The sequence below is a fragment of the Microchirus variegatus genome (genome assembly GCF_963457635.1).
Source record: "Microchirus variegatus genome assembly, chromosome: 4".
NCBI classification, from domain to species: Eukaryota; Metazoa; Chordata; class Actinopteri; order Pleuronectiformes; family Soleidae; genus Microchirus; species Microchirus variegatus.
Window position 1 is genome coordinate 36136491 of NC_139805.1, and position 24052 is coordinate 36160542.

A 24052-nucleotide genomic window follows, 5' to 3' on the forward strand; every position below is an offset into this window, starting at 1 on the left:
CATTTGCATATCTACAGGTCAAACATTAGCGAGGGTGGAGTTCGTCGCAGCGTTGACGTTTTTTTTTTTTTTTCGTCGCCGCACGACGAGTCGCGCACAAACAAAGAAAAACGCGTGTTCTTCTCACTTTCTTTGCCTGTGTGATCTGTCCATCTTCTGCCATTTACCCTCCATCTCACTCTCCTCTCAGGGGAGAGCAGCTCATCCACAAAGGCCTGCGAGGGCTTTCACTATGAAAGGAGGGAGCGAGAGGAAGAGAGGAGGAGAGAGTGAGCGAGTGGAGGAGAGGAAGAGTCGACTCTTTGTTGTCAAACGCTTCAATTTGAAAATCCTTGCTGAACAAAGGCAGCAATCAGCTTCAAGCCCCGGACATCCGTCTGGCCCTGCACCCCCGCCCTGCACCACCCCTCCATCCATCCATCCCTCCATCCCTCCCTCCTCTTCATCGCTTTATTGACAGAGAGCATGATGGCGTGATGGGATGAAAGGAGGAGGAGGAGGAGGAGGAGGAGGAGGAGAGGGAGGACTGACAGGACCTGGTGGGTAGTTTTCTGCTGAGCTCAGCACTTCCGTCCTCTCTCCCTCTCTCTCTCTCTTTCTCCTTCATTCTGCCCTGCAGAGATAGTCCTGGACACACACACACACACACACACACGCACACACACACACGCACACACACACACACACACACACACACACACACACACACACACACACACACACACACACACACACACACACACACACACACACGTTCCCCCAAGGACTACACAGTTAAGATGAGTAACTTTGTACATCCTCTACAAGACTATACAAGATGTACGACCTCAGTGTGTGTGTGTGTGTGTGTGTGTGTAACAACAGTATATTTTGTCATCAGTAAATGTGGATTCATACGTAAAGTGAAACCCGCATCAATCTATTCTAGATTATTGTTCCAGGAACTATTCCAGATTAGTATTCCAGACATTGTTCCAGACACTATTCCAAATTAGTTTTTCAGACACAATTCCAGACACAATTACAGACATTATTCCAGATTATTATTCAAGACACTATTCCAGATTATTATTCCAATCACTATTCCAGATTATTATTCCAGACACTAGTCCAGACAGTATTCAATCACTATTCCAGATTATTATTCCAATCACTATTCCAGATTATTATTCCAGACACTATTCCAGACATTATTCAATCACTATTCCAGATTATTATTCCAGACTCTTTTCCAGATTATTATTCCAATCACTATTCCAGATTATTATTCCAATCACTATTCCAGATTATTATTCAAGACACTATTCCAGATTATTATTCCAATCACTATTCCAGATTATTATTCCAGACACTATTCCAGATTATTATTCCAATCACTATTCCAGATTATTATTCCAGACACTATTCCAGATTATTATTCCAATCACTATTCCAGATTATTATTCCAGACACTATTCCAGATTATTATTCCAATCACTATTCCAGATTATTATTCCAGACACTATTCCAGATTATTATTCCAATCACTATTCCAGATTATTATTCCAGACACTATTCCAGATTATTATTCCAGACACTATTCCAGATTATTATTCCAATCACTATTCCAGATTATTATTCCAGACACTATTCCAGATAAAGTGAGACACGCATCAAAATCAAAAAAACAAAAAAAACATCATCGGTACAACCTTTGTTTCCGAATGCTCTGTTTGGGCTTAAAAAAACACAGATTAGATTAGGGGGCGTGGCAAAATATGCAGATTTGGTGATATATATCGTCGACCTTTACTCGCATGAATACGATAATCTACGCACCAGAGCAGAAATCCATGTTTTATTACACAAATTAACACACTCCGTTTCCCAATACAGTATAATGTAAAGTCACAGTATATGCAGACGACTCACTTACTTTTGTTTGAATGAACCAAAATTCAATTCCTTGTACTTTTACTCCACTACATTTCCTCTAAAAGTCTCTTTGATACGACCAAATATAACCAGAAGAAGAGTTAGTATTATGGTCTGCATTTATGAATGTATTTATAGTACTTTAACGTGAGTAATATTGTAAAAAAATAGTGACTTAAACTTCTAACAAAGTCATTTTCTGGTCACATACTTGTACTTTAACTCTAAAAGTATCACTTTTAACAAAAGTTTTTAACTTTTTCAACTGTTATTGGACTTTTTGCCGATATATGGGGATTATTTAGGCCGATATATATATATATATATACATATATATATATATATATATATGTACACGTTTTTCAATTAGCCCAACATGAGGTCATTTAATCTCTTCTGTAGTGAAATGAACACGTTTTTTTTCACCCTCCTGTCGCAGCAGAAAGTTGGAGATATTGTGCAAAAAAAAATAAAAAAATCTAAAAATAGCTGTAGGGGGCGCTAACAGCTAACACAGACGTCAAAGAGGAAGCAGCTTGTTCAGGTGTAATTGGCCTTCACTCCTGTTAATGTGTATTTAAACGTAACAAAGTAGTTTATTAGTATTAATAAAACTAAAGCTCATCTATGATTAAATTAGTCACTCGTGATTTTAATGTTTTATTGTGATGAAGATGATGATGATGATGATGATGAAGATCCTCGTGACTAATTCAGTATTATTGTTGTTATTATTATTATTTATTATTAAAATGAATGCACATCCCTGCGCCGTTTGTGTTGCGGTGCCCATATGGTGTTGGCACGCCACCAGGTGTGTGTGTGTGTGTGTGTGTGTGAGTGCGTGTGTGTGTGTGCGCGTGTGTGTGTGTGTGTGTTGCCAGGGGCGACAGAGGGCAGAAGGAAGGAGGGACGTTTGAGTCTCAACCATACAAGCCTGCAGCTTTATCCATCTTTTTCATCCCTCTGTGTGTGTGTGTGTGTGTGTGTGTGTGTGTGTGTGTGTGTTCTTGTATTTGTTGCCTCATCAGGACCTTTTTTTCTGTCACCCGTATCAGGACCTGTAGTCGTCATGGAGACCAAAACCTGGTCCTAATGAGGCTTATTTTCTGAATTTGAACTGTGGTTATTGTTCGAGTTAAATGAATGGGACGTCAATGCAGAAGTCCTCAGAAGGGTCGCTGTGTGAACCTGTGTGTGTGTGTGTGCGCCTCAGGATGAAGGTACGAGAAGGTGCCAAGTGGGTCAACTGCCTTCTTATCTTTGTGTGTGTGTGTGTGTGTGTGTGTGTGTGTGTTCTCTCTAGGTATGTGTGTGTGTCTGAGTGTGTACTTTGTGTGTGTGTGTGTGTGTGTGTGTGTGTGTGTGCCATCATATCAACTTAATCCTTTAAATCCTTGAGTCTAATATCATCTTTACTGACACTGTGTGTGTGTGTGTGTGTGTGTGTGTGTGTGTGTGTGTGTGTGTGTGTGTGTGTGTGTGTGTGCGAGATTGTGCCAAGGTGCACTGCTGGCACTCCAGCCATGCATCACTGTGTGTGTGTGTGTGTGTGTGTGTGTGTGTGTGTGTGTGTGTGTGTGTGTGTGTGTGTGTGTGTGTGTGTGTGTGTGGCAGATTGAGCATGTTACAAGTGTCTATAAACATCAAAGTGGCTGAAGGAGAGAGCGTCTGTGCAGATGAACACGTGACCTCAGATGAAGCAGTGAACGAACGAACGAACGAATGAATGAATCACATGTTAATTGATTCTTCTCCTTTAAACTTAACGGATAAATCGATCGCTCTATTAAACGCCAGAACCAATAAAAAGTGTCCGTCATTATTTCTCTAACAGAGGTCACATGACATCACTTTATATTAACTTAACTGCATCAGGGCGAATGGATCCTTTCCCGAATTTAAAAAATTCATTAAAATTATTCCTTAAGAGGTTTGCAAATATTTTCAACGGATCCTTGTTCAGGGCGATGCCGACTATTATGATGGTAAATTTCAAGTCATTCCGAGATACTTTTTATTTTCGAAAAGAAAGTCAACTTAATTTCAAAGTGCATCAGGGTAAATGGACAATTTCCTGAATTTCAAAAATTCATTAAAATTATTCCTTAAGAGGTTTGCAAATATTTTCAACGGATCCTTGTTCAGAGCGATGCCGACTATTATGATGGTAAATTTCAAGTCATTCCGAGATATTTTTTATTTTCGAAAAGAAAGTCATCTTAATTTCAAAGTGCATCAGGGTAAATGGATCATTTCCCGAATTTCAAAAATTCATTAAAATTATTACTTAAGAGATTTGCAAATATTTTCAACAGATCCTTGTTCAGGGCGATGCCGACTATGTTGATGGTAAATTTCAAGTCATTCCGAGATACTTTTTGGTTTTTTGAATTTTTACGAGGTTCCTTGAATGCATCTTCCTTCAGGTTTTTTAAAGGTGGAATTATTGCAGATTTAATGGAATACCTGCAGTGTTGCTTTACAAAAGGATGGAATCTGGACAGAGGACATTAAAAAAAGTAAGACGAAGACGACGACGCTCGGAAAGAAGTCAAAGTTCACCTGCAGAGAAATAAAGACTGTGTCGTAAAAACAGGAAGTGGACGAACAGATGGAGAGAGAGAGAGAGAGAGAGGAAAGAACGAGGGATGATTGAGGAGAAGTCAGAATCCAGTCTGTACAAATGTACTGAACTGACCAATTACATTTGATACAGACCTGCTGCACTAACCTATAGTCTCTCTCTCTCTCTCTCTCTCTCTTTGTGCCGCTTTAATAGGATATTGATCGACAGACAGAGATTCGATTCGTTCGCCACTGAATTGTGTAATGGCTGCGCAACACCAAGGTCACCCACTGTGTGTGTGTGTGTGTGTGTGTAAGTGTGTGTCCAGTCAGTACCCCCCCAACACACACACCCTAAATCCTTCACCTCCCCTTCACCTCAGTGTGTGTGTGTGTGTCTGTGTGTGTGTGTGTGTGTGTGTGTGTAGCAGCTAAAAGTCAAATCAGGCTAATTTCTGTGAAATTTGTCGGAAAATTAATAATAATAAAATTTTTAAAAGGAAAAAAAAAATATTACACATTTTTGCCTCGTTAAGAAATTAGAGCTTATAATTTACGTCAAATCTTATGACGACAAATTGTGATATTTTTTAAAGTGTGGAAAGTAACGGGACTTACTGTTACAAATCTGTGTTTGAAAAACGCTGCGATTTTAAAACTTTAATAATATCGTACACCACCGTCGCTTGTTTAAGAACTTAAATATTGTCCAACTTTTATCTGGTTTGTTGTACATTTGAAGAATTCCAGCCAAGTAAAGTTTAGTTTTGCCATCAACAGATTTATTTCTCTTAAAACAAGGACATTTAAATCAACTGGGGCTGTTTTTGCAATGATATATAGATCTATACAGTATTTATACAGTACATATATAGATCTATTCCAGCAGTTTAAAGGTCATGCACACTTTTTTATTCTTAAAAAAATTAAAGAAAATCTTGTTCCACTGTCATAATAAAATGAGATATTTCTACTGCTAACTTTGACCTTTTGGGCAAATTTTTTAAAGTGTTTTTTACCGTCTTGAAAATCTATTTTTCACAGTTTACGCCTGATTATTTGTTTAAGAACCTCAATCTGAACAATTTTATGGAGTTTTCCTCATTTTGAGGGACATTTAAAGTCTGAATGTGACTAAAATTTACAAAAAAACTACTTTAAAGATTCCAGCCGAGCAAACTTTACTGAAACAAAGTTTCTTTCTCTTAAAACAAGGAAACTTCAATCAATTTAAGAAGATTCAGATGAAGAAGAACATTTTTTTTATACATTAGTCCTTTTAAAAGTTAAAAATCGATTATTTTTATCACATTTTTACATTACGTTTGAGGAGGTGATTGAAGTTTACGAGGTTCTTTGAATGCATCTCTTTAGCTGCTTTGGATTTTTAAACGTTTTGACGTTTTACGGGTACTTTTAAAACGATAATACCCATAATAATACATATATACGTATATATATATGTATATATATACATATATGTGTATCTATGTATAATGTATATACAGTGTATATATGTATATACAGGTGTATGTTATGGCTGTTACTCTGTGTGTAACAAGATACTTTTTGTTATTTTGCAAAAAATGTATAGACAAAACGATAAAGCTGAGTAAACACAAACCTGTGCAACACACACACACACACACACACACACACACACACACACACACACACACACACACACACACACACACACACACACACACACACGAGACTCTCCTACACTGTAATCTATAAGTGATTTTTCCAGAGCTGAATCGCTGCAAATCTGCTGACCAGTACAATACACACACACACACACACACACACACACACACACACAGAAGAGAAAGGGTGTGTGTGTCTGTGTTGTGTTGTAGTGTGTGTGTGTGTGTGTGGTGCAGCGCAGACACATTTATTACTCGATACTTTGCTGTAATTTTATTAAATATTAAATATTAAATGAGGAGGAAACTTGAACTCTCATCTGCTCCAACAACACACTCCGTCGCTGAATGCAGTACTTTTACATGGAAACGCAGTACTTTAGCACCACTACAGTACTTTAACGTCGTGGTATCAGACCTTTAATGTGATAGAGTACTTCAACGCTGAGGTATTTGTACTTTAATGTGATGGAGACTATGGTACTTGTTAGTACAAGTACTTGGTGCAGAGAGCTGCAGTTTAGTGTCATTCAGATACTTCAGTGTGTGTGTGTGTGTGTGTGTGTGTGTGTGCGTGTGTGAGATTAAGTGAGTGTGTGAGATTGCATTTTTCGGCGCAGTGGCGTGCATCTGATCAAGCAGGTGTGTGTGTGTGTGATCAATGACTCTTTGATCAAGGCTCCGTGTGTGTGTGTGTGTGTGTGTGTGTGTGTGTGTGTGTGTGTGTGTGCTGACAGGCACTTTACATTGGCTATTGTTAGCGGTGGGCGATCGACAGACTCATATAGATCTCACTGCGCTCTCTGTCACTCTCTCTCTCTCTCTCTCTCTCTCTCTCTCTCTGTGTGTCGGCACTTTTTAAAGGTCACGTTTGTCCCTCGCCCTCGCCCTCTCTCTCTCTCTTTCTCTCTCTCTCTCTCTCTCTCCTGTCCCTTCTGTCTATCACACAAGCCCCGCCCCCTCCTCCTCCTCCCCCTGACACTTCCTTATCCTTAAAGCAGCTGGAACAGCTGAAGAGTGATGTCATCAATCATCAAATATATTCATGTTATTGTCCAGTTTTGTCCCCTTATTGTTAAATCTTTTGTAAATTTTTGTCCCGTTATTGTCCAGTTTTTGTCAATTTGTTGTCCCATTTTTGTCAATTTTTTGTGCCATTTTGTCCCATTATTGTCCAGTTATTGTCCAGTTTTTGTCCCAGTTATTGTCCAGTTTTTGTCCCATTTATTGTCCAGTTTTTGTCCCAGTTATTGTCCAGTTTTTGTCCCAGTTATTGTCCAGTTTTTGTCCAGTTTTTGTCCCGTTATTGTCCAGTTTTTGTCCCAGTTATTGTCCAGTTTTTGTCCCAGTTATTGTCCAGTTTTTGTCCCAGTTATTGTCCAGCTTTTGTCCCAGTTATTGTCCAGTTATTGTCCAGTTTTTGTCCCGTTATTGTCCAGTTTTTGTTAATTTGTTGTCCCGTTTTTGTCCCATTATTGTCCAGTTATTGTCCAGTTTTTGCCCAGTTTTTGTCCCAGTTTTTGTCCAGTTTTTGTCCCAGTTATTGTCCCGTTATTGTCCAGATTTTGTCCCATTATTGTCCATATTAGTCCCGTTATTGTCCTGTTATTGTCCAATTTTTGTCCCATTATTGTCTTGTTATTTTAAATGTTTTGTCCCCTTATTGTCCAGTTTTTGTCCCGTTATTGTCTCGTCTTTGTCAATGTTTTGTCCCGTTATTGTCCAGTTTTTATTAAAAAAAAATTCCACCTATTGTCCAGTTTTTGTCCCGTTATTGTCCATATTTGTCCCATAATTGTCCTGTTTTTGTCCCCTTATTGTCCAGTTTATGTCCAATTTTTGTCCCATTATTGTTTTGTTATTGTCAATTTTTTGACCCCTTATTGTCCAGTTTTTATCCCGTTACTGTCCAGTTTTTGTCAATTTTTTGTCACGTTATTGTCCAGTTTTTGCCCCCTTATTGTCCATATTTGTCCCATAATTGTCCCGTTTTTGTCCAGTTTTTGTCCCATTATTGTCCAGTTTTTGTAAATTTTTTGTCACGTTATTGTCCTGTTTTTGTCCAGTTTTTGTCCCGTTATCGTCAGTACTCTTGTGGTAGATTACTTCAACACTGACATCAAAGTACTTTTACTTGTTGCAGAGAACATACAGACTGTGGTCTGTGACTCAGAATCACAGGACAGATTGACGAGGACATTTCTGTGCTGCAGTGTCTTCAATGAGCTGTGTGGACCATGACTGTCAACACAACTTTAACTGGATCAAGACCTGGTTTTAGGGTTAGAAGTGGGTTTTCTATGAGGGTCTTCACAGAGGGTGCAGAACAAGCGTGTGTGTGTGTGAGTGTGTGTGTGTGTGTGTGTGAGTGAGTGAGTTGATTAAGAAGAGCAGCGTCTGGTTTTGTCTGGATGAATCACATTAGATCCACTATCAATGACACATCTGCAATCCAATCACTGACAGACAGACAGACAGAGAGACAGACAGACAGACAGAGAGACAGACAGACAGACAGACAGACAGACAGACAGACAGACAGACAGACAGACAGACAGACAGACAGGTGGACTTACTCTGTGAGACTCGTACTAGCTCGGCCACAGTGAAGACTCCTGGTGTCACGAAACTGTCCTGGAAGCCTAAGTGACCTGAGAGAGAGATAGAGAGAGAAAGAGAGAGAGCGAGAGAGGAGGTCGTTATGACACAGCGGGCGGCGCGGTGGTTTAGCGGTTAGCATTGTTGCCTCACAGCAAGAGGGTCCCGGTTGTGTCACAGCAAGGAACCCAGTGTTTGGACTTTAAGACTTTTGTGTCACAGTTATCAAAGAACTAGTGCTGGGCACGTCAACGCGCTAACGGCGTCAACGCTAACACACGTTAACGGCGTCAACGTTAGCGCGTGACGCTTTTCCGTGACGACTGACCGGAAAAAGATGCGCGTGACCTCATTTACATTTACGTTTCCACGGCACTGGAGTCCAGGCACCGTTTATCAGTTAGCTGCGTTAGCTCCTTTAGCGCCGGGCTAGCGTTAGCATACAGTGGAACTGTAGCCAGTTACACAAATTCTTTATGTATTCTTTCAAATGTCACTTTCAAAGTTGTGGGAAAAAAACCCCAAAATAATCAGAGAGTGAATATCAAAGTGGACGTATAATCTCACAAGGTACGGTACGTAACTGCCGCCATGTCCGTCTTTGTTTACGCCGCCATTTTGGCAGGAAAATAACTCTCTCTCTCTCATTTAACAACACCACTGCTGCTTCTACGCTCTTTAAATCCGGATTAATAGATTAACAATTATATCACAGAGCCTGATAAACTGAATATATATATATATATATATACACAGTATCTGACACTCGTACGTATACTGCCCCCTGGTGCTTGTATACAGCTTCAACTCCAGGGAAACACTGACACGTGACAATAAAAGCACGTAAAGTAGTAAAGTTTGTCACAGCGCTAACGTTAGCATCCAGATAAACAGCAAGTTAAGGTGAAACTTAAGGGATTTTATGAACGGTGTGATGTCATGCTAGCTGATGAAGCTATCGTTGTTGACCACGGTTTACTGCTCCACTGTACAGGAGTAGCTAATGCTACGTGGTGAATACTACTACAAGGATACGACTGACCACAGTACACTGGTAGTATTAAAGTACTACTATTATTATCATTTACAATGTGTGTGTGTGTGTGTGTGTGTATGTGTCTCTTACCGTTCTCTGGCTGCTCCTTGATGTCAGAATCACTGGCCTGGTTAGGACTGTCTGACTGAGAAGACTCTGGAGAAAAAGAGGAAGAAGAAGATGAGGAAGAGTTACTTCATAATAACAACAACAATAACTTCTACTGTCTTTAACCTTAAGTGTGATTTTTGTCCCCATAAGGAGGACAAGTCCCCAAAATGTGAGTGTGCAAACAGATTTATGTCCCCACAACGTGAGTAAAACCTGGAACACACACAGGACTTTTGACACATTTTGAGGATAATGTTTGTTTGGAAACTGTTCAAACATTGAAGAAATAAAGCAGAGTGTAACACAATCACACACACACACTCTCACACACACTCACACACACCTTTACTACAACTACTATTATTATTATTACACTGTGTTTGTATTGATCTTCATACCACAAGACTCTGGTTTCACCTGCACACTCTGTGTGTGTGTGTGTGTGTGTGTGTGTACACTCACTGTACTGCTACACACACACACACACACACCTCAGTGTTTAACCTGTGTGAGTCATTCACTCTGTAGTCGAACATCCCCTCTCTTTACTATCAGACACACACACACACACACACACACACACACACACACACATACAGACATTGGTCATAGCTAGGTTTGAGACCTCGGAATATACACTTTTACGCCGTATAAACTCTTGAAAAGCGCCAGGATTTCAGTAGAACCACTTACAAATACACATTGATGCATGTTTTTGACAGAAATGTCATCAGAAAACTATTAAAATATAATAAAAATCATTATTTGTTGGATATTGTGCTGGTGACGAGGCTAGACACACTTAGCTGTAGCATGTTACTAGCGCTGCATGCTAATACATCACAGTTCTAAACATAGAACAAACGTGAAACGATGCTAGGAAGCTAGCGAAACCTTTTGAGCGTTTTTAACAGAACTGTTTCCTAAACTAAAGACACTTTAGAGGACAATGAGTCAGTGGAAAAAAAATAAGACGTTAGCCTGATGCTAACATGACTCCCTGTGACATATGACGCACATTATTAGTTTTGGTGACGTTCAGAGTCTGTGTATTTTCCTTTTATTGTGACAAAGCAGAGTGGGCAGAGTTCAACACGCTCAGCCATAGCATGTCACTAGCATAGCATGCTAATGCATCACAGTTATAAACAGAACCAACGTGAAACAGTGCTAGGAAGCTAGCAAAACCTTTTGAGTGTTTTCAACAGCCTGTTTCCTAATCTGCAGACACTTTCGGAAAAAAAAGTTAGCCTGATGCTAACATGACATCCTGTGACATGATGCACATTATTAGTTTTTATGACGTTCAGAGTCTGTGTATTTTTTTTATTAATGTGACAGAGCAGAGTGGGCAGCGCTAGACACGCTCAGCCGTAGCACGTCACTAGCACAGCATGCTAATGCACCATAGTTATACGCTTAGAACCAAGGTGAAATGAAATTATAATTTTTGTGTTTTTAACAGCCTGATTACTAATCTACAGCCATTTTAGAGGACAATTAGCGATACGATATTAGCTCGATGCTAACATGACTCCCTCAGCAGATATTATTGTAACAGCACGGGCTCATGTGTAGCATACTTAGCTTCTATAGATGTACATTATTTATTTTTACGACAATTGTGGTATTTTTATTTTACGAGCGAGTCATGCTAGCCTGATGCTAACATGACTACCACTGATAAATGAAGTCAGCAACATTGACTGTAACATCTTATTGTGCTCAATATATATTATATATACATATATTACAAGCGTCTTCGTTTACAAGTCAGGTCGCTAGCATTAGCTTGTTAGCACAGTTCTCTATTGGTAAACCCAGGCACGGCACAGCATTAACATTATCTTCCTCCCTGTTGATTATCTAATCAGCAAAGCACCATCACCATTTAGAGTGTGTGTGTGTGTGCGTTTTCCCAGCATGCTCTCTGCTGCTGCTGCTCCGCTGCAGCTCCGCTCCTGCGAATGATTTAGCGGCTTCAGGAGCATCGATCGGCCGCGCTGCAGATAAAGCAGGCGGGGGAGTGGAAGAAATATTACCCATCATCCCCCTGGAGCCCGGGCTGCCGGGGCCATGACTCAGGACCCGACTGAGATGGATGGAACTGAGTCAGGTCGGCTTTTTTTTTTTTATTTTTTTTTTTTATTGGAAACGTCCGCTAACGTTGAAACTTTTTAATTATGATCAAATGTAATTATCAAACCGTCGTCGGTGTTGTCGAGTTTCCACGAACGCGCCGAACAATCTCCCACAAACACGCTAAAAACACCACCTTTGTTGAATGTTTTCAGGGTTATTATTGACAATCAGAGCTGAAATTAGAGCCTCAAATCAGCAGATTAGGCTGTGAATTTGTGCCACACACATACATGACATTTTATTTGACTTTTTAAAAACAAAAATCAAACTGATAAAATGACAATAAATCTCACACACTCCATCACCGTCATGTGTTTTTCTGCACTTTAATCCCTAAAAACAACCGCTCTTTTTACTACTTTTAATCTCAGATTACGACCACAGGTCGACCGATACCGGGGTTATTCTACGTCTGATGCTGATAATTGATGCAGATTTTTTTTATGTTTTTGGTTCATACATTGCACAAATATTCAATTTTTCCCATCTAATGAGGTCACTGACAGCTAAAAATAAATAAATAAATAAACTTTTGGATGACAAAATTAAGTTAAAACGAGGGCTGGGTTTAAAAATTGACTTTTATTTTGAAAATTAAATATCAAATTCATTCATTCGATGCTTCAATATACGGCATTTCCTGCGTCAGGGTGCGCAAATATCACAAAACTTGACCTCGATAGTCTTTAGCTGTTAGCTAGCGTTCAAGCTAACAGCTAAGCTAACACCCGAGTCTGCCAATGTGTGTGCATTTATTCACCGTTTATGGAGTTGAACCAGACTGATTTGTTTCGTCCACCGTCGCCTCAAAACAACATGATATCATTGTCCTGCTCACAGCGCCCTCTGCTGGACAATTCGTGAATGACTGGGTCACATATGTAGATAATGGGCTGATTAATACGTAATAATTGATTAAAAAATGTCAAATTTCAGTATCTTGGTCTAGAAGAACTGGACTGAGGAACCTGGGAACAGTCAGGACCAGGTCTGGACGGGATTATGAGGTTGGGTTAATCCAATAATCGGGGATTCAGGAGATTCCACATCGTCTTTACGTCACTTTAAACGTTCAAATGTGCGGTTTGTTACACCGGCGTCGTGCATTTTTTAAAAACTTAAACAGTTTGTACTGAAGGACACACGGACACACGCACACACACACACACACACACACACACACACACGCGCGCACACACACACAGAGACAAAGTGCAGCATTTATCAGCCTTGTTTTGCATGCTGTTCACTGAGACTCTTCGCTTCAGCAGCTTAAAACAAAGAGCATCAGGCCGCAACCACGGCAACCGGGGGGGGGGGGGGGGGGGGTGTCTGCTGCTGCTGGGGGCTCATGGGTGTGTGTTGGAGGGCACTTTCACACACTGCCCCCCCCACGACCACCACCACCACCACCCCTCATTCATTCAGACGGCGCCCCCCCCCAGGTTAATTAAATATGCTAATGAGGCGTGGGAGCAGACCAGGCCTTCTGCAAACCCCCCCCCCCCAAAAAAAATTTTTTTTAAAAAACCCTCACACACACAACTGTGGGCGCAGAAGGTGCACAAGACAACAAAATAAAAGCCTTCTGTGCACAGCAGGACAAACAATCACACGGAGCAGCAGTAAACACCGCCTTCAAATTAAAGGTCCAAAAATATATCCGTCTATTTCGGCACCGGTCTTTCAAAATAAAAGTCTACAGATAAGACAAAGGTTATAATGACACCTCTCACCGGGCTTCAAATGTTAAAAAGAAAGTTGCTGCTGCTTTATTTTGAAATGCAGTTCACTCTAATTATGTTTACAATAAAAAAAATAAAAGTTTCTCATGACTCCAAAATAAAAGCCTCCGCAATACTGATACCACTAAGATGTTGCTGTGATTTTATTTTGAAATACAGTATATAATGTGATGACTCTGGCCGAGTCAGGCTTCAAAGTAAAACGATGAAAAGTTTCTCATGACTCCATGATGGTGACTCCAAAATAAAAGCCTCCGTAATACTGATATCACTAAGTAGTTGCTGTGATTTTATTTTGAAAAGCTTCCTTTTATAACTTCAAAATAAAACTTCTACAATATATGTTTTGTTTGTTTGTTTGTTTTTAAGAAAAACTCCCTAAAATAAAAAAGTTAAAGTTTCTCATGTTTCTAACAGCAACTTCAAAATAAAAGCCACCATGTAGAGACAAACACAGCTGCTCTGTGTGCTTTTATTTTTCTCATGCTCCCTTTTACAACTTCAAAATAAAACGTCTACAAGATACTTAAAAAAAAAAGAACTCCCTAAAATAAAAAAGTAAAAGTTTCTCACGTTTCTATTTGTGGGAGAGAGAAAAAAAAAAACCCATAGCAACTTCAAAATAAAAGCCTCCAAGTAGAGACAAACACAGCTGCTCTGTGTGCTTTTATTTTGTCAGTCAAAAATTATATTGAGAGAGAAGAAGGGAGGGCAGAGGTCTCTCTCTCTCTCTCTCTCTCTCTCTCTCTGTGGGAAAGTCAAACTCTGTGTCCCTGGAGGTCGCTCACCCCTCTCTCTCTCTCTCTTTTCATGAACTGTTGCTTTTCTTAGAAAGTGAAGGGGGGGGGGGGGTGAAGTCGAGGGTGATTCCCAAAAACAGGCAGAATAGAGAAAGTGTGTGTGTGTAAATGTTCTTGTGACACTGATTCTCCTGCATACATACGTACATACGTATGTACGGCAGATTTTCAGTGCCCTCTTCACATTCTTTATTCTTTACTTTACTTTAACTTGTGCGTCATTAAAGGGATATTTGTTGTTTTTTATGAGCCACTTACTCACAGTCAGTGTGTGACACGTTGTGTTATATTATTGTTACACTATTACATTTATTCTCCTTTATTGTTGTTATTATTATTCTTTTATTGCTTTTCTTATTCTTCACTGTCGCTTTGTTTTTGTTCAACTTTCTCTTTTTTACTTTCTTTCTAAAAAAAACATTTTAGCTGAGGGTCAACAAAGGTACAACTTAACTTATCTTTACCTTACTTTACCTTAATTTACATCATCTTATTTTACTTTATCTTAATTAACCTCACCTTATCTTACTTTACCTCATCTTATCTTACTTAACCTTACTTTACCTTATCTTACTTTACTTTATCTTACTTTACCTCATCTTACTTTACCTTATCTTACTTTACCTTACTTTACTTTACATTACCTTACTTTATCTTATCTTACTTTACCTTACCTTACTTTACCTCATCTTACTTAACCTTACTTAATCTTATCTTACTTTACCTTACTTTATCTTACCTTATCTTACTTTACTTTACCTCATCTTACTTTACCTTACTTAATCTTATCTTACTTTACCTTACTTTATCTTACCTTACTTTACCTTATCTTACTTTACCTCACCTTACTTTACCTTATCTTACCATACCTTACTTTACCTTATCTTACTTTACCTCATCTTACTTTACCTTATCTTACCCTTCCTTACTTTACCTTATCTTACTCTACCTTACCTTACTTTACCTTACTTTACCTCATCTTATTTTACCTTACTTTACCTTACTTTACCTTATCTTACTTTGCCTTATCTTACTTTACCTCATCTTACTTTACCTCATCTTATTTTACTTTATCTTACCTTACTTTACCTTATCTTACTTTACCTCATCTTACTTTACCTTATCTTACTTTACCTTATCTTACTCTACCTTACCTTACTTTACCTTATCTTACTCTACCTTATCTTACTTTACCTTATCTTACTTTACCTTATCTTACTTTACCTTATCTTACTTTACCTTATCTTACTCTACCTTATCTTACTTTACCTTATCTTACTTTACCTTATCTTACTTTACCTTATCTTACTCTACCTTACCTTACTTTACCTTATCTTACTCTACCTTATCTTACTTAACCTCATCTTACTTTACCTTATCTTACTTTACCTTATCTTACTCTACCTTATCTTACTTTACCTCATCTTACTTTACCTTATCTTACTTTACCTTATCTTACTCTACCTTATCTTACTTTACCTTATCTTACTCTACCTTACCTTACTTTACCTTATCTTACTCTACCTTATCTTACTTTACCTTATCTTATTTAACCTCATCTTATTTAACATTATCTTACCTTATCTTACTTTATGTCATCATATCTTATCTGTATATAAGTACATAAGTGTGTATATTTACAAATGTAAAAAAACAGGTAAAAAACAGTGGTTGAGTTAAAGAAAAGTAAAATCACTGATTTTATGAATTCAGACAACAATAATCTCACAGATTATGATCAGACACTGTGTGTGTGTGTGTGTGTGTGTGTCTGTACGGGAGAGAGAGAGTCTTCACACACATCTTAAACATTCTGTATGAAGACGAGACATCGGATCTGTTTGATTAGAGGGAGGTGAACACACACACACACACACACACACACACACACACACACACACACACACACACACACACACACACACACACACACACACACACACACACACACACACACACACACACACACACACACACACACACACACACACACACAGTTATTGATCCGAGCAGCAACATGCTCCGATTCAGCCTTTAATGAAATGAGCAGATGTATGCATTCATTTTTATAAAGGCCACAAATCACACACACACACACACACACACACTTCATCTCAGAATAAATTACCTTATTCATATTCTGCTGCACACACACACACACACACACACACACACACACACACACACACACACACACACACACACACACACACACACACACACACACACACACACCAATATCGATGCATAGGGTTAGAAGACGACGTCGTTGATTAACGAAAAAACACATTTATTTGTTCCATTTTATTTAATTTATCTTTAATTTATTATTAATTTATTACATTTTTAAAGGAACTTTTTCTTTGAATTTACTGAATGAACCTTTAATCAATGAGTGCAAGGACGGAGGTGTGTTTGTTTCAAGCACCTGGACATTTTATTATTATATTCTTTTTTATTAATTTTATTATTTATATCACTTTAAATAACTGAATATTTTTTTCACTTCCTCTTTTTCCTGCGTGTGTTTAATTTATTCGATTAAAACTACATTTTGTGGCAAATATTGTCTTTATTTCCTACAGAATAATGATCCTTGTGATTAAATATAAAGCACTTCCTCATTTTAATGCTGTTTTTCCCTCATATTTAAAACGTGTAAATGTGTCAAAATAAAACATCACCTGAGACAAAATAGAATATAAAGAAGAATAAAAGTGGTTAAAAAAGGGTGGAGGGTGCGTTTGTTTTGTGTTTCCAGGGCAGCTCTGGCATCGTGAACCCTGGCACGGGAGCACGGCCGCCAACGCCAGACACACACACACACACACACACACACACACACACACACACACACACACACACACACACACACACACACACACACACACACACACACACACACTGCGCCTCGCCAAAATAAAAGCCAAGTTTTGCTTCTGTCGAGTCACAACAAACAAACCGACAACACGTCGGTTTGTTGTCGTCGTTTTTTTTTTTTCCCTCGCACAGCGACGACGACAACGACGACACGGCCTCCATTTTGATGTCGACGCACTGGACGCCATTTTGTAGAAGCTCACACACACGCACACGCACACACACACACTGATCCTGTGACATCAGAGTAAAACACTGTGTGTGTTTTTATTTGTTTTATAAAATAAAAGCAGAAGCAGACGACGCCGCAGACACAAAGCCACGTGTGTGTGTGTCTGTGTGTGTTCGTGTGTGTGTGTGTGTGTGTGTGTGTCGGCGAGACGTCGCTGCCAAAAAACGCTGCAACGCGGTGTTTAAAATAGAGAAAGAGAGAGAGAGAGAATCCTGTTAGCCGTCTCCATTGTTGGACGCCCAACCATCCGCCACTGCCAAGGAGCTGCTGCCAACTGACACACACACACGCACGCACACACACACGCGCGCGCACGCACACACGCGTGTGTAGACACTTTCACACAGATTTTGTTTCACATTTTTTTGATCGTAAACCCACACTTTTAACATTTTCTGTCAAACGCGCACACGCACATGCACGCTCATGCACGCGCACACACACACTGATACCCATCCCTCGACCATGGTGTCTCGTTGCCCTCTCTCTCTCTCTCTCTCTCTCTCTCTCTGGCAGCCATCTTAAAGCGTTGGCAACCATTTTGAAGCTTCTGTCTGTTTTCTTTGAGCGGCTGCCATTCGCCACCTTCTGCCAGAACAAAAGAGGCCCGATGCCACTACCAGCCATCACACACACACACGTAAACACACACACACACACGTAAACACAAATACACACACACACACACACACACAAAGCCGTCCCTAAACCCTACAAAAACCTTCCAGGAACCTTACAAACCCATTTCCACGCAGCCGGCCGCTCGCTCGGCCCGACTCTGCTCTGACCCTCATCTGGAAACCGTCCAATAAGAAGAAGAAGAAGAAGAAGAAGAAGAAGAAGGAAGTGCGGTCCATACGTTTACGGTTTACACACAGAGTGAAACCTCTGACCTCTGACCTCTCTGCGCTCAGTCTCGTATCACAGCAGAGCAGTGAAACACGATGAAAGAGCGGGAAAAACGCGTTTTCAAAGACGCCATCGACTCGTCTTCCGTACAAAGAGTCGTTTGAAAGATGTTTAGTGATGATGATGATGATGAAGAGGCTTCATCTCAAGTTTACACTGAAACACACTTTTTCTGAAATGTTTCATGTTGTTAGCGTTTCATTATCGCCTCACTTTGAGTTGTAAAATATATATTTTTTTAAGTCATAGATTTTAAAAAATATGATAAAAAGCAGGAGTCTCCTACTGCTACCTGTCGTACGCATGCTAGCTAGCAACATAAAAATGAACTAGCTAACACAAATATAGCCAAAGTGTTTTGATCAATCACGTCTCTTAGTCTCTCTATGCTAAGTAGCAACACAAACACACAATCTTACACAAATCTATCTATCTATCTATCTATCTATCTATCTATCTATCTATCTATCTATCTATCTATCTATCTATCTATCTATCTATCTATCTATCTATCTATCTATGCTAACTAGCAACACAAATATAGCCAAAGTTTTTGAATCAATTACGTCTCTTAGTCTATCTATGCTAACTAGCAACACAAAAAACAAACTATCTATCTATCTATCTATCTATGCTAACTAGCAAAAAAATAAAAAAATAAACTAGCAAACACAAATATAGCCAAAGTTTTTGGATCAGTTTGTTTGATTGAGCACGTCAACCCATTTATGCTAGTTAATGTATCTACAGTATGCTAACTAGCAACACAGGAAAAAAAATAGCTAACAAAATAATAATCCCAGTTTTTTTGGATTAATTAAGTGCTATTGGTCTATCTATGCTAGCTAGCAACACAAAAATAAACTAGCTAACACAAATATAGCCACAGTTTTTTGATCAGTTTTTGTTTTTATTAATTGACTACATCAATCCATTTATGCTAGTTGATCCATCTATGCTAACTGGCAACACGGAAATAAACTAGCTAACACAATAAGAATCCCAGTTTTTTGGGATTAATTAAGTACTATTTGTCTATCTATGCTAACTAGCAACAGGAAATATAAACAAGCTTACACAATATTTCATCTATCTTTCATCTTAGCAAGCTAGTGAGCTAACTATTTCCTATCTTTCTATCTATATATGCTAGCTAGCTAACTATGGACTCTATCTACCGCCTTTGTGATTTGTTAATAGTGTCATTTTAAAGGGTTTATTTTCATTTAAAACCCTACAAAGTGCAGTAAAGTCTGACTTATCTTTAAATTTAAATTAAACTGTGTGTTAAACACAGAGTTTGTGTCATCGAGAGTGAAAAGAGAGTTGTTAATGAGTGAAAAACGTCCTCAGAGAGTGAAATAAAACACAAGAACTGATCAACGAAGCAACACAACAGCAACACGAAAGATTATTTTATCAATCAATCGACAAAAAAGATCAATAAGGACGTTTTGTTGATCGTTTTTTAACTTTCAACGTAGCAAACATCGACCAAAGTCAAATTAAAGAAGACAATTTGATTTAGAGGGGAAATAATAAGGCTCAGATTCCCATAATGCACTGCAGCAGCTGTGTCTGAGGCTTTCTTATTATAAGTTATACTGTATATGTGTGTGTGTGTGTGTGTGTGTGTGTGTGTGTGTGTGTGGTCAGTGGTTACATTTGGACTTTGGTCAAATTGAGATAGTGTGTGTGTGTGTTTTGTGGGAGGGATCTGATTGATGAATTGCCGTATTGATCGGATGCCCTGCCTCACTTAGCATAATTATAGCTCTCTAATGGACAACACACACACACACACACACACACACACACACACACACACACACACACGCGTCTTCATCCACCTACACTTCCTCTGCGTCGTCACGTCCTCCCCTCTTCCCTCTCCATCCTTCTTCCTATATCTCTTCCTCCTTTTTCCTTTACTTCGTCCTGAAGGTTGTTTCCTTCCCTCCCTCCTTCCTTCCTTTCCTCGTCTCCTCCTCTCTAAATCTCAGCTCCTCGACTCCTTCCTTCCATCCATCTCTTTCCTTGCTCTCGTCTTTTTTCGCCCATAACTCTCTCTCTCTCTTATATTTTCTCTTTTATCTCCATTCACTTTTTTCCCTTCACACATCTTTTATTCATCCTTTGTCCACGACAGCGTCCTCTCCCTCTTTCCTTGCTTCCTTCCTCCCTCGCTTCCTTCCGTCCTCTCTCGTCTGCATGTTGATCAATACTGATAAATCATTGATTAGTCTCCGAGCTGCTGCTCCGGTCAGAGCTCACTGTCCGACTGAGATCGACCAATCAGAGGCCAGAACACTGACTGACACACACACACACACACACACACACACACACACACACACACACACACACTGCAGTGCTTAATCTGTGGTTATTTCACCATAATCTACACACACTACATTCATTCCTTCACTGTGTGTGCGCACACACGCACGCACGCACGCACGCACGCACGCACGCACGCACGCACGCACGCACACACACACACACAGTGAGATCAGCTGCTTTAACTATTCAGTCAATCGATGGTTTTGAGTGATCGATTCACAGATAATCCATCAGATTAACTTTAGAAACACCTCAGGAAAACACACTGTGTGTGTGTGTGTGTGTGTGTGTGTTTAGCTGGTATTCCTTATGTTGTGGGGACCTACACCTGACATGATTTATGTCCCCATAATTTAAATGACTACAATGTAAGGATTAGGATTAGGATTAGGTCAGTACGAGTTATGGTTAAGATTAAAGTGAATCTTCAGGGAATGAATGTCAGTCAATGCAAGGTCCTCGGAAGTCATGGAAACCAGTGTGTGTGTGTGTGTGTGTGTGAACATATGGTAGAGGATCGAGACCTCGCTACACAGCTGTCACACACACACACAGACACGGGTGTGTGTCGAAATGTAGCCGCTGTATGAAAACAAACACACACACACACACACACACACACACACACACACACAAACCCGTTTGCATGTCTTAGTGAGGACACACGCACACAACTTACCCTAAAAACAGGTCTGAAGACCTTTAAAGTTGCGAGGCCAAGACAAAATGTCCTCACTAAGACATAAACACACACACACACACACACACACACACACACACACACACTGAGATCATGAAGAAGACGAAGTGAAGAAGATGAAGACGAAGACGAAAAAAAATAGAAAAATGTGTCTTTTATCCTGTTTGAAAAACTCCCAGAATGCTCAGCTGCAGCAGGGGATGAGAACGGGGGGGGGGGGGGGGTCAGGCCCATCGTCGATAAACGTATTTCCGACTTTTATTTTTTCCCTCTGAAAACTGGAAACGAGCAGTTTAAACACACGCACGCACGCACGCACACACACACACACACGTCTGCAGCCTCGGGACGTTCAACAAAAAACCACAGAAGAAGAAGACGAAGAAGAAGACGAAGTCTCTGTGGTTTTAATTTGTCTTTGTCTTCATCTGACGCCTCCAAAGACAACCATGAAGAAAGAGACACACACACACACACACACACACACACACACACACACACACACACAGAGCGGTGGAATCACATCAAACAGACGAGGATGATGATGATGATGATGATGATGAAGATAATCCTCTCCTCGTCCTCTTTACTATTAATAGACGAAGGAAAGAACACGTGAATTTATTCACCGAGTCAAATAAATGAATCAGTGTTTGTCACGTCATCGTCGTCTTCATCTGGAGAGAGAGAGTCGTTTAAGTTCAACTTAAAGAGAAGACGTTTGTCGTCTCATTCTTTCATGTTTCTGTAAACTAAACGTAAAAGTTATAAAGACGTTTATTCCACAGTGTAATAATCTGTGTTTTTGTCTCCTAATCTCAAGGTTTTCATCTGAAATAAAGATAATCCTGAAACATGAAGATGCTCCTGTTTCACATCAACCTTTGGATTAAATAAAAAACACATTAAAGTTCTCTAAATACTCTTTAAAAATACAACGTCTGCACCTGATAACGGAATATAAGAACGAGCCGAGTCTTTTGAACGACTCTTTTCAAACGGAAACAACTCCTCAGGATCCGGCTCCTTTCAAAGAGACCAATAATCCCAACTCTGAATGTCAACATTTTCAGCTTTTGTTTGTTTGGTTTTTTGCATCAAAACCTGGACATTTTTCAACATTTTCTTATGTTTTATGGAACAAACGATTATTGGAGAAAAGTTATATTGTAACCATGCGCTTCTGTGTTGTGTTTGCGTACCCGTGCATTTGCGTACCATTCCTTCTGCGTACCTGTTTGCGAGACCTTTCCTTTTGCGTACCGTTCCTTTTGTGTCCCTTGGATTTGCGTACCGTTCCTTCTGCGTACGTGTTTGCGTACCTTTCCTTTTGAGTACCGTACATTTGCGTACCGTTTCTATAGCGCACCGTTCCTTTTGCGAACCGTGCATTTGTGTACTGTTCCTTTTGCGTACCGTCGACTTATGTACTTTTGTGTACTGTGTTTGAGTACCGTTCATTTTACATACCATGTTTGCGTATCGTTCCTTTTGCGAATCGTGCGTTTGCATACCGTGTGTTTGCGTCCCTTGCATTTCGGACCATTCCTATAGTGTACCGTTCCTTTTGCACACCGTACATTTGCGTACCATTCCTTTTGTGTACGTGTTTGCGTACCTTTCCTTTTGCGAACAGTTCCTTTTGTGTCCCTTGGATTTGCTGACCGTTCCTTCTGCGTACGTGTTTGCGTTTCCTTTTGCGTACCGTTTCTATAGCGCACCATTCCTTTTGCGCACCGTGCATTTGCGTACCTTTCCTTTTGAGTACCGTACATTTGCGTACCGTTTCTATAGCGCACCATTCCTTTTGCGCACCGTGCATTTGTGTACCTTTCCTTTTGTGTACTGTTCCTTTTGCGTACCGTCGACTTACGTTCTTTTGTGTACTGTGTCTGAGTACCGTTCATTTTACATACCATGTTTGCGTATCGTTCCTTTTGCGAATCGTGCGTTTGCATACCGTGTGTTTGCGTCCCTTGCATTTCGGACCATTCCTATAGTGTACCGTTCCTTTTGCACACCGTACATTTGCGTACCATTCCTTTTGTGTACGTGTTTGCGTACCTTTCCTTTTGCGAACAGTTCCTTTTGTGTCCCTTGGATTTGCGTACCGTTCCTTCTGCGTACGTGTTTGCGTACCTTTCCTTTTGCGTACTGTTTCTATAGCGCACCATTCCTTTTGCGCACCGTGCATTTGCGCACCTTTCCTTTTGAGTACCGTACATTTGCGTACCGTTTCTATAGCGCACCGTTCCTTTTGCGCACCGTGCATTTGCGTACCTTTCCTTTTGAGTACCGTTCATTTGCGTACCGTTTCTATAGCGCACCATTCCTTTTGCGCACCGTGCATTTGCGTACCTTTCCTTTTGAGTACCGTACATTTGCGTACCGTTTCTATAGCGCACCGTTCCTTTTGCGCACCGTG

General features: G+C 39.9%; 1 protein-coding gene across 1 annotated transcript in view; it reads right to left on the reverse strand.

The window, feature by feature from the left end:
• nfia (nuclear factor I/A) overlaps window positions 1-24052 on the reverse strand; it is a 131665-nt gene that overhangs the window by 24268 nt on the left and 83345 nt on the right. The window contains exons 3-4 of the mRNA XM_083888642.1: window positions 9856-9921; window positions 8708-8782 (exon numbers count right to left, since the gene is read on the reverse strand). Coding sequence (XP_083744768.1) covers window positions 8708-8782; window positions 9856-9921 — 141 coding nt within the window. The remainder of the gene's footprint in view (window positions 1-8707; window positions 8783-9855; window positions 9922-24052) is intronic.